A 9036-nucleotide genomic window follows, 5' to 3' on the forward strand; every position below is an offset into this window, starting at 1 on the left:
CCCGGGGACCGCGGTCGTGGGCGGGGAGCCTCGGCGTCCTCGCCCGTGAGACGGGGTGGTGAAACCCCCGCCGCCCGCCGCGGGTCCACGGGGAGGGGGCCGGCAGGTGGCATTGGTGCCCTTGCTGGACCGGAAGGGGGTCGTGCCTGGAGCGGGACCGTCTGAACTGGGTCTTTAGGGAGCGCGTTGCGAACGGGAGGGAGGGTGTTCCAGTCGAAGGAACGGAGTGCGCAAAGGCTCAGAGGCACGAAAGGGGTGGACGCGTTCTTCTGAGCCCATGCTTGGTTCCTTGTCGGGGCATTTGCTCACCTGGGGGGAAGTTAGCACCCATATGGCCTTCTTGGAAACAGCATCCCTAGCTTTGTTTTAAACCCCAAAGAGTGAGACCGGGGTGTTTCAGACTGGACCGGGATGGCAAAGGAGTGGCTGCCGGGTGGTGGGGAAGATGTTCTGGAGGAGAATGTTGAGACGTCTCGCTCCCTCTTAATGGAGGAATAACAGGTGGTAAAGGTTATCTGGTACCAACCGACAGGTGTTCTGATAGGTGTGGGGGCTGGGGGAGCTGAAGGATAGAGAAATCATGAAGGAAGGAGAAAGAGCAGGGTGTGGAACGAAATTCTAAAGGCGGCATTTTCCATAGTGCTTGCGCTTTCGTGACACTTGAATGTCTCATCCCCTCCACCCACCCAAGTGGTTTCAAGGTCCCCTAAGAAAGTTATAAGGAAGTGGCCGTGGATGTGGGGAGATTTAGAGAATTTCTACTTTGAAGCCCGTGGCCACTAATGGCAGCCACTGTGTCTTCTCACGTTCTAATGACAACAATTGTTTTTTAAAAAAAGCTAATCTGGATTTATCCAGGGTTTTCCAGCTCTGTGTGCCAAAGGTTAGACTCCTCCACGACAGCTGGGGAGTTAGTGTGGGTTCCACAGAACACACCCACGGAAATGTGGACTGGGGAGAAAGCATGGCCCTGCTCTCTTGGGCCCTGAAACTCTCTAGTTCTGTGAGTTTTCCGACCCCTTGTCCATAGCAGAACCTGTGGACCCTGTGAAGTCTGACTGGTCTCTGCAGGGTGACCGGGGTGGGTAAGGGGTTCGGTGTTCACACACAGGAGAGGAGGAGCTGTTGTGTGTCCACGCGGAGGGCCGGCTGTGGTGCTAACACAGGCTGCTTTAGGAAGGTCAGCGCCCCCCAGCCCCTTCAGTTTGATGCATTTTTCCATAGTTTGCATTCAAAATGTAAGTCCGAGAATAGCGTTCCCTCCCCTCCGTGTGTCTAGGTGGGGCCTAGTCCATTTGCTTGTTAGTGTTCTTTTTCTTCATGCTTTTATTTAAAAAAAAATTTTTTTTTAACTTCCTCATTGCTTAGAATTGAGGAGGAGCAGGAAGTAACTGTCTTCCGTGAAGTGGTCAGTTTTACTGCGGACCCTTTGCCAGGTGAGATGGATGGAGGCTCTGAACGCTGTCTCCGCGTTCACTCTTGGGGCTTCGGGGCAGACCCGCCCCTTCCTGGTCTAGTTTTTCTCCCTCGGTTATTGTCAGAGCATCTCTGGGGATCCCATACTTTCCATCGGTTCCTCATTGTTCCCTCCTCTGACCAGCTAGATATTATGACAAGGACACCACCAAACCCATCAGTTTTTACTTCTCTTCACTGGAGGAACTCCTGGCGTGGACGCCCGACGTGGAGGACAGCTTCAACGTGGCCTTGGAGCCCTCCGAGTGTCGGCAGCCCCCCCTGAGCAGTCAGAGGCCCCGGACCTTGCTGTGCCATGACATGATGGGCGGGTATCTGGATGACAAGTGAGGCTTCATGAGAACATTGCCGATGTTAATTCTGTTGCCTGTTTTCCTTGTCTAGGACGGGGATGGAGGAGAAGGAGGCAGGGAGAGTGAGAGCCATGTGGCATAGAGCACTGGGTGGGAGGCAGTCAGGAGACGGGCCTCTGGACCAGACTGACCTGACTGGGTGAGGCGCCCAGGCCTCCTGTTTCATCTGTAAGAGGATGTGGGTCAGGTGAAAGCTGTTGCCTCTGGCAGCCCTGACACCATTTGCTTCCGGGGACTGCGTGCCCTTGACATGTGGGAGGCGGGGCGGGTACAGAGGCAGGCACCGTCTTCACACTCCTGGGCCCGGATCCGTGGTCCTCACCTAACCCCTCGAGCTCTGACTCCGTCCTCGGTTCATCGGCTCCGGGTACCCGGCTTGACACTCCTGCGTCCCTCCCAGCCAGGGGACACTTCCTCCAGAGTTGCGCGGTCTCTCAGAGGTCTTAAACGTCTATAAAACAGTCTTGGATGGGACGATAGATGGGAAGGCTTAGTCCGAGCCGGCCACCAAGGGACAAGCAGAGGCAGGTGGTGGCATCTTAGGTGCAGCTTGTGGTTATCAGCCCAGCCTTACATGCACGGAGACGGTCCTGGAGCCACTGCTAAGGGGACAGCGTGGGGACACCGGGCGCCTGGATCTTTTGCATGAGCCTGCCGCTTCTCTTCTCTCCTGTCTTGTCTTTGTCTGTTGAGGCTGACAGCGCTCAGCCGTCCGGTCCAGTGGTGACTGCCTGCCCGGCCTGGTGCACGTGTTTCCCTTAAGACCTCTGGACCTCAGGGCCAAGGTGTAGTCCTACTTCTCGCTCCACCCAGCGCCTGCGCCGCAGCTGGTGCGTGGCGAGCGTCCGTTAGCATCGCTGGCTGGGACTGGAGAAGCTTTGCCCGGGTCCCCATGTGCGGGGTCCCACCGCGCCGTGTCGCACACAGGTTTATTCAGGGCTCGGCGGCACGCAGCCCCTACTGCTTCTACCACTGGCAGTCCGTCGACATCTTCGTGTACTTCAGCCACCACGCCGTGACCATCCCCCCCGTGGGCTGGACCAACGCTGCCCATCGGCATGGGGTCTGCGTGCTGGGTAAGGCCCCGTGGCTCGTCTCCCACGCACCCCCGTTAGCACGCTTGCCGGGTAACCCAGTGACGAGAAGGCCTTTGCTACGGAGGGAGAAGAGCTCCTCACCTGGGGCTGCCTTGATAGTTTAGCACAGGCGAAGGCAAACTTCTGGAAGGGCCCGGGCCACTGGGTCACTGTCATAACCAAGACAGTGCAGCCATAGATGACAGGCGGACAGATGGGCTGTGTTTATGAAATAGGAGGTGGGTGGATGTGGCCCACAGGCCACAGGTGGCCGGTCCGTGGGTGCAGCGGTTGCTTCTCGAGCCTTCTTCGCCCGCACCTAAATCATTTATTGGCCTGTGTAGCACTGATGGCTGGGCTCGGCCTGTGGGGCGTTGGACTCCCCAGAGATCCGGGACGGCCGAGCATGCGAACGTGTAACAAGCTTGCAGGCCAGGCTGCTGTGCTGTTGCGGGAACCACCCTTTGCTCACGGCTGGGTTCTCCTGACCTCGTTTCTCTCCGTCCTGGCAGGGACTTTCATCACCGAGTGGAAAGAAGGTGGGAGGCTCTGTGAAGCCTTTCTGGCCGGGGACGAGAGCTCGTTCCGAGCTGTGGCTGATCAGCTGGTCCTCATCGCCCAGTTTTTCCGTTTCGATGGCTGGCTGATCAACATCGAGAACTCTCTGAGTGTGAGCATAGCCTTCTCCTGGTGCTTGCCCGGCCTGGCCCTGCCGCCTCCCTGTCCCTCCGCTGCTGCTTTCCGCGGCCTTGCTGGGGCTGGTTAGAGCCAGCCTAGACACCTGCGCGACAGAGCCTTCTCCGGCACGTGTCCGGAAACCTCAGTTGGCTGCGCTTCGCCTTACTGCTCCTTCGGGGCGCCCCTTACCTCCTCCCGCGTCTGCTTTGCTTGGGCTGCGCGTGCGGCTTCCCTCGGCGCCACTCTCCCCTTTCATGGGGTTTTATCTTTTCTTCACTGCTGCGCCTGTGTCCTTCCTGCTTCGGAAAGGAAGGACAGTTGGGGCCCCTGGGGGCTCAGTGGGTTGAGCGTCTGACTCTTGATTCTGGTTCAGGTCATGCTCTCAGGGTCATGGGGTCGAGCCCCGTGTCAGGCTCTGCACTCAGCAGGGAGACGGCTTGGGATTCTCTCTCTAAAATAAATACAATCTTTAAAGAAAAATAGAGGAAGGACAGTGGGAGACACTGGCTGGACCCTCCCCTCCGTGGTTGCGTGGTTGGGGGGGCTCCAGGGACCGTGCCTTTTTGGAGTCTGTGTTTGCTTCTGAGGTTAAGCATCCTCCTGTCTGTCCCACGCGGGGCACTTCTCACGACAGACACGGCTGGGCCTCACCGAGGGTCTGCTCTGCCTCCCTCTGCAGCCGGCCGCGGTGGGGAACATGCCCCATTTCCTCCGGTACCTGACCGCCCAGCTCCATCAGCGGGTGCCGGGGGGCGTGGTGCTGTGGTACGACAGTGTGGTGAGCAGCGGGCAGCTCAAGTGGCAGGACGAACTCAACCAGCACAACTGGTGAGGGCAGCCCTCTGGGTGGAGCGGGCGGGGGCAGTGCGGTCTGTCTGCTGGGGCCTGGCGTGCTTGGCCGCCCCGGGTAGGAGAGGGCGAGGGCGGAGTCAGAGCCGCCAGCCGCCAGCCGCCAGCGGGGAGGACTGGCGCGCTGTCCGGGCACTGTGCCGAGGGCCGCAGGCCTTGCGCTCCGGCTGGGCCCCTGCTCTTCAGAGGCGGCTGTGTTCTGGTCCTGGAGGTGGCCTGGTCTGGGGGTTAGGATGGAGGCGAGCGTCGGAAGGGGAAGGAGGAGGACATCCAGGGTGGGTGGCCCCGGGCCTCCGTGTCTGGGCCTCACAGCGTGTCCTCGCAGGGTCTTCTTCGACTCCTGTGACGGCTTCTTCACCAACTATAACTGGCGGGAGGAGCACCTGCAGCGGATGCTGGGGCAGGCCGGGGAGCGCCGCGCCGACGTGTACGTGGGGGTGGACGTGTTCGCCCGGGGCAATGTCGTCGGAGGCCAGTTCCACACGCACAAGGTGGGTGGCGGCCCTGCAGGCCGGGGAGCTGGGGGTGGTGGCCTGCGTGCCTTCCGTGGCTGTGTTTTCTCGTGGACCTTCCATTGCCATCTGCTCTCAAGGGAAAGAGAGGCAGCATTCTTCCCAGAGCGGGGAAACTGAGGCCGGAGACACATGGGTGATGCCCCAAGGCCGGGCTGTGCCCTGAAACCCTAACTTCCAGCCCAATCCTGCAGTCAGGCCATACTTCTCATATGGGTGTTGATGGCCTGCCCTTCCCCTCCGAGCTAGCTGGCTGTGACGTCTTTCTGAACCGCCTGTGCTGAAGGGCCCCGAGCCGGCGGTTTCAAGCATCGGGTGGGCTTGGGGAGTTCTGGCGGTGTGTCTGTTCACGGGCAGCTCAGGGCTAAGGACCCGGTAAAACACCCAGTTTGGGGAATTGCTGGTTTGATAAGTGGTGAGATTTTTTCTGGCAAGGCAAATCGTGTCGGCAGTGAGGGGAGACGAGGGGGTTGCCGGGGCCGGTGCACCTGGTACGGGATAAATAGGGAGCCTGCTTGTCTCCCGGGCCGTCATGTCAGTCTTGCCCCTTCCCCAGTGCCATGGGATGCTCTTGCTCATTAATTAAGCTCTAAGTGAATAAATTAATCCAATAACTGAAGATTCTCTCCACCCGCTGTGAGTCTGGTAACGTGATGGGAGGTACAGCGAGGGAGAGAGTCTGGTAACGTGATGGGAGGTACAGCGAGGGAGAGACACGCGCAGGCTGTGTGCGCCCCCCCTGCAGACCCCGGCCCGGCCGCTCACAGCCTTTCTTCCCACCGCTGCGGGCTGAGGAGTTACTGGGGTTGGAGCCCCCCTCAGAGCTGGGAGGGAGTCAGCCAGGCTCCACCTTCCCCCCCTGACTGCTGTCTCCCTAGTCGCTGGAGCTGATCCGGAAGCACGGATTCTCGGCGGCTCTCTTCGCCCCAGGCTGGGTGTACGAGTGTTTGGAGAAGAAGGATTTCTTCCAGAACCAGGACAAGTGAGCCCTGCCCGTCCCAGGCAGGGGCTTGGTGTTGGCCGGGTGGGGGCTCCGTCAGTTTCTCTGGTTTCCCAAGGTAGCTCAGACCTTGCTCTCCACGGACCTTTCCAGGGCACATGGGGTGGGGTGAGGGGCTCAGCTGGAGAGAAGCCAGCCATCTTGGCTGCTTCCAGGAGGGAGGGTCCCGGCGACCCGTTAAGCAGGAAGGACGGAGGTTGGGAACTCTGGGGGGAGGGCCACCCCCGCAGACCTGCATCTCCCACATATTCAGCGGGGGAGCCGTGCTCACTCTGGGAGGGATGCAGGGGCCTCAAGTTGCAGAGAGTGACTTTGGGGTCCCCCTGCCCATTTCCCTGCAGGTTCTGGGCTTTGTTGGAACGCTACCTACCCACACACAGCATCTGCTCTTTGCCCTTTGTCACTTCTTTCTGCCTGGGCATGGGGACGCGGAGAGTGTGCTATGGCCAGGTGTGTGGGCTTCCTGGTGGGGCTGCATCACGGCACACGGGCTGCCCTCCCTCTTTGTCTTTGGTCTCACCTGGGAGAGGTGGGGGGCTCGGGGCGTGGGAGGGATGGCGGCCGTGCTGCTCCCCCCTGGCGCTCCAGGTACGCTGTGCCCCGTTGGCCCCCAGCCCTCCCTCACGTGGCCTTCTCCTCCAGGAGGAGGCGGTGGGGCCCTGGTACCACCCAAGCGCCCAGGAAATCCAGCCCCTGTTTGCAGAGCACAGGCGGGAAGCGGACGGGCAGGGCTGGGTGAAGACGCACTGTTGCCTGGCGGACGCCTGGAATGGGGGCAGCTCCCTGCTGATCAGCGGGGAGATTCCGCCCGAGGTCGGACATGTGGCTGTGAGGTAGGTGAGTGCGTGGGGGCGACACCTGTGGGACCGTCCGCTTCCCCCTCGCCCCTGTCGATCACTCACCTGGGCCGATGGGCAGCAGTGGCCAGGAGGAGGACCGAGGACGGAACTGAGGCAATTCTCATTGTGGTAAAAAGCACATACTGTACAATTTACCATCTTAAGCGTTTTTGAGTGTGTGGTACGGTAGCATTAACTGTCTGTCTGTCACTGGGCCACCGGTCTCCAGAACGTTCTCACCTGTCCCCACAGAACAGCTCCCACCCCTCCAGCCACCACGCTCTGCTGTTTCTGTGGGTCTGATGACCTCTGATGCCTCTTATAAGTGGAGTCCTGTAAAATCCCAGGACCGAGATTTGTCAGTCACGGGAGGGCTGCAGGCAGGCTGCCATGTTCCTGGCGGGAGAGCTTGGCGGGTATGGCCTAGAGCCAGCGGGGGCTTCTCAGCAGCTCCGGTTGGCCGCTCATCCCAGGCCCTCCTCCGGCAGGTTATTCTCTCTGCAGATCCCCGTGCCTCCCAAAGTTTTCCTGTCCTTGGTATATAAGCTAGAAGGGCCTTCGGATGTTGAGGTGGCATTGGAGATCACCACAGGGGACGTGGGCAGCTGCCACGTTGGTGACATCTGGACGTTGAATGGTGAGGGGGGTAGGGCCCCGCCCTGCAGGCCCCTCTGTTTCAGGGACACCTCAGGCAAGAGGAGTCTAGAAAGTGTACCGGGGTGTGGGGGAGCTGGGGGGGCAGAGGACAGGTGCAGGGGCTATCCTCCGTGCTGCTGTGGTCCCGGCCTGGACAGGGGGACTCACCCATCAGCTGAAGACTCTGGCCCGCAGCCCCCACTGGGCAGCCCGGTGTGCTGTGCGGGACTGGGTCCTGGTTCCACAGAGACTTGGGGAACGGGTCTTCTGCCAGCCGCGGCATTGAGAGGGAGGGCGTCTGTGTGGGGCCAGGGGGTGCTCTCTGCCCTGTTCTCCTTCCCCCCAAGGCCTCAGCCTGTTGGGCAGGCCATGGGCACCTGGCGCCAGCAGGGGGTCTGGTGGCCTCTGGGGCTCCCCCGTTTAGTGGACATCTCCCTGCATGGTTTCTTTCCTTCGGACTCTGCATTCTCAAGTCCCGGGTCTCCTCCCCCAGCAGAAACAAGCTCAAGGCACAGTCCCCGACCCCTCCGGGTGCCCCCCACCAAGCTGGCCAGGTGGGTGGGCCACTGCGGCCAACAGCTCCGTGGGGGCTGGGTCCAGCGGTGAGTACCTTTCCTTCCTGAGTGCGGGGCTCTTGGTTCAGAAGCCCCAGAACTGGAGGGATGGAGGGGCCCTGGCCAACCCCCCTCCCCCCCAGGACTCAGGCAGCCTCAGGGCACAGCGCAGGACGCTGCTGGGAGCGGTCATGGTTATGCCTCAGGTCTGGGGTTTCCCACGGCTGCAGGGCCCACTTTGGGATGGACCTCCTTTCCCGCCATGGCTCGGGGCCTCTGAGTGGAGGCGGGCTCCTCGTGACCGGCCCCTGTTGCCTCCACAGCTGCTATGAGGTCAACCTGCGGGGCTGCGTCCTGCGAGACCTCCTCGTTAGCTTCGCACGGCCTCCCGGTGGCCGGGAGGAGGCGAGCTTTGTCTGCCGCCTCGGGGAGATCCAGGTGAGGCGTCTGGGCACAGTGTGCTGGCCGAGGGCTCCCATCATGAAGGAGCCGGACACTCGCTCTGCTCAGAGGGCCAGTGGGGTGGAGGTGCCGGGGAGCGGGACCGTGCAGGGGCGGGCACCCCGGACCTCTGGTGGGCTCCGGGACTGGGGCGAGCCTTCTCTCTTCTGCCAGGTGGTGGATGCCAAGAGCCTGCTCGCCCCTCTGCCCCGGGTGCAGGCCGTCACTGTGTCCCGCGTGCGCTGGCAGCGGGCCGCGCCTGAGGAGGAGGGCCCCCCTGCCCGGCTGTTGCTCGGCTGCACTCTGCACTGGACCTACCTCCTCTCCCCCGTCCGATGCTTCCGGGTCCACTGCCGCACGGGGACCGGCGGTGGCTCTCCTGGTGGGGGGCCGCCGGGGCCGGAGAAGCCCACACTCCTGGGCCTGGCCTTCGTCAACCAGTATCGGATAGCGGAGCTGCTGGTGGCAGCCGCAGGGCCCAGTGGGGACGGCCGTGTGGAGTTCCTGGTGGAGCCCGTCCCCAAGGAGGGGTTTCTGGTGCCGCAGGCCGAGTGGGGCAGGGCGGCTCTGCTCTACTCCATGCCCCACACGTGAGCAAGCATTAAAGCATGGAATCCCCCCA

The 9036-nt window shown here is 61.6% G+C and overlaps 1 protein-coding gene across 1 annotated transcript; it reads left to right on the forward strand.

Annotated features, from left to right (window-relative positions):
• Positions 1 to 964: 964 nt before the first annotated feature.
• On the forward strand, positions 965 to 9036 carry ENGASE (endo-beta-N-acetylglucosaminidase). The gene is made up of 14 exons (XM_034641544.1): positions 965 to 1003; positions 1307 to 1436; positions 1601 to 1802; positions 2757 to 2905; positions 3418 to 3575; positions 4263 to 4411; positions 4758 to 4923; positions 5823 to 5926; positions 6286 to 6394; positions 6587 to 6777; positions 7272 to 7420; positions 7913 to 8021; positions 8297 to 8411; positions 8589 to 9036. The coding sequence occupies exons 1-14, from the start codon at positions 965 to 967 to the stop codon at positions 9006 to 9008; spliced, it is 2190 nt and encodes a 729-aa protein (XP_034497435.1). The 3' UTR covers positions 9009 to 9036.

Source organism: Ailuropoda melanoleuca, chromosome 13 (assembly GCF_002007445.2).
Source record: "Ailuropoda melanoleuca isolate Jingjing chromosome 13, ASM200744v2, whole genome shotgun sequence".
Lineage (NCBI taxonomy): Eukaryota > Metazoa > Chordata > Mammalia > Carnivora > Ursidae > Ailuropoda > Ailuropoda melanoleuca.